The 2,306-nt window shown below is 36.4% G+C and overlaps 1 protein-coding gene across 1 annotated transcript; it reads right to left on the reverse strand.

The window, feature by feature from the left end:
* Nucleotides 1-203: 203 nt before the first annotated feature.
* LOC113092577 (trace amine-associated receptor 4-like) lies at nt 204-1,235 on the reverse strand. Its single transcript, XM_026258201.1, has one exon. It carries the CDS (start codon nt 1,233-1,235, stop codon nt 204-206), a length of 1,032 nt encoding a protein of 343 aa, XP_026113986.1.
* Nucleotides 1,236-2,306: the final 1,071 nt, after the last annotated feature.

Genomic DNA, 2,306 nt, shown 5'->3' on the forward strand with positions numbered 1-2,306 from the left:
TCTGCGTTTGACATAAACACCAGTATTTGCAGTAAAAAGCATTTTATTTTTTACAACTAAATATAATTATTTTAGTTTTGTCAATATTTCAGTAATCCAGATAGTTAATGTGTTTGTGGAGACCTTTAGAGGAAATGCATGTCAGGCCAGATTCTTACAATAGCATTAACATGCTTATTTTTAATGAACAAATTTAAATTGATTCAAGTATCAAAGGTGCTCGAGTCATTGCAGGCACAGATATAAGTGGATATGAGAATTTTAAAAGCTTTCTGAAAGCGAGGATAGAAGAAACCATATATCAGTGGGTTACAAGTGGAATTAAAGTATCCAAACCAAACCAAAGCATCAAAAACATCACCAGGAGTCACAAAATTGAGGAAAGGATCTACAGCAGTGGCGGTAAAAAAAGGCAACCAGCAGAGATAAAAAACACCCATGACAATGGCCAGAGTTTTAGCTGCCTTTCCATCTCTTTCAGCAGAGCTTTGGCTCTTCAACCCCCTTGTTGCCAACACAGTCACTCTTTCTGACATATGCTTTGCGTGTTTTCGTGCAACATGGAAGATTTTCATATACAGAGTGCTCATGATCGTCCCGGGAAGAAAGAATGTGAGAAGGGAACATATAAGACCCCACTGTTTGTTAAAAAACAAAACACAACTTCCCACACAGTAAACCTGCATGATGAATGACTCCAAGCCAATTTTGTTTACCCCTGAAAACACAATAGAAAAGCTGTAGAGAAATGAAAAAAGCCATGTGAAGGTAGTCAGTACAGACACAATGTTGTTTGTGACCCTCATTCTGTACCTCAGAGGGTCACAAATGGCCATGTACCTGTCGACAGATATTAAACTGAGATGTATTAAAGAAGAGATGCTGAAAGTCATGTCCAAACTAGAATGCACTTTACACACAAAATCTCCCAAATACCAGCAGCCTTCAACAGATCGCACCATGCTGTACGGCATGACCAAAGAACCCAGGAGACAGTCGCTGGCAGCCAGAGAGCGAACGATCAGATGAGTTGGAGACTGAAGCTGTTTGAAGTGAGAGATGGAGATGATTACCAGCAGGTTCCCAAAAACTGTTGTGAGGATCATCAGCACCATGAAAACATACATCGCCACTTTAACTACAGTAAGACGATGCAGTTTCATACAGGAGTCCGGCCGGAGTGGATAGCAGAGAAACATATTCTCAGGGTGAATGTCAGTTTCATTTGAAGTCATTACTAATATTATGGTATGCAAGATCAAAACAATATTTACTTGGTAAATGTAAAAGCACAGATAATCAACCACAGTCAGAGAGACCAAAATATGAAGAAAACGATCATATATATATATATATATAGTAAATGCACATAAGAACATGTATGGAATCAGTAACCTAGTTTGGGTTATATATATACTCAAGAGTCCAAAAAGGGTAACGCCCTTACTGGCATAAACATATTTGAATAAGCAAAAAATTGTGTGGCACCAAAAATAAAAATAAAAAGGTCTGTTTTATTTTTTCATTTCTAATGTTTTTATTTTAAATACTGCTGTGACCGAGTAAAATATTACTGATAAACCCTTTTCTGATGATGTAGATTACCGCATATCAACCTGAGAGTCGATTTTCTTTATAATATTTGAGCTTTCATAGCTGTTTAAACTATCGATGCCATGATCAGCAAATGAAACACTCTTTTGATCTAATCAGCCAACGGATTGCAAAAAGCTTTTAATGTATTCGTGATTAAGTTTGATTCTTTCAGAGAGTTCAGTCACACACTGAATCATTTGCAGCGTTTTTTTTTTCCATGAGTAACTTTAAGACAGAAGAGAGTTCTGGATGAGGTGATATTTATAGACAGTCCGTTGTAGGGAAACTTTCACATGACTTCTATCGTTCGTCAGCGATGAAGCCGATGTGTGTAGATTGTGAATGATTCTCTACTGCTGGGAGAGACAATTATCTACCGATATATTAAAATATAAGGTCACTTTATAATGAGGGGCCTGTGCTCTAGTACTTGTGAAAGCCTTTGACTACATAATTTGTACCTACATTTTTCAAGTTTATTTCATGTTACTCTATTAAATAATGTTGTTTAAGAATCATAAGAGATATGTTCAAATGTAAACTGACTTAAAGCATGTATAAGCTATGTGTTGCTTAATACATTACACATCAGGGACACAAGTTCGAATCCCGCTCATCCATTAAAAACTTAATTAAGATTATTCAGTTTTCCAGTTTATTAAATGCCTTTTAAGGGACTAATGGGGTCTTTGTGCACCATGATTTATCTT

The sequence above is a fragment of the Carassius auratus genome, unplaced genomic scaffold, assembly GCF_003368295.1.
Source record: "Carassius auratus strain Wakin unplaced genomic scaffold, ASM336829v1 scaf_tig00214657, whole genome shotgun sequence".
NCBI lineage: Eukaryota > Metazoa > Chordata > Actinopteri > Cypriniformes > Cyprinidae > Carassius > Carassius auratus.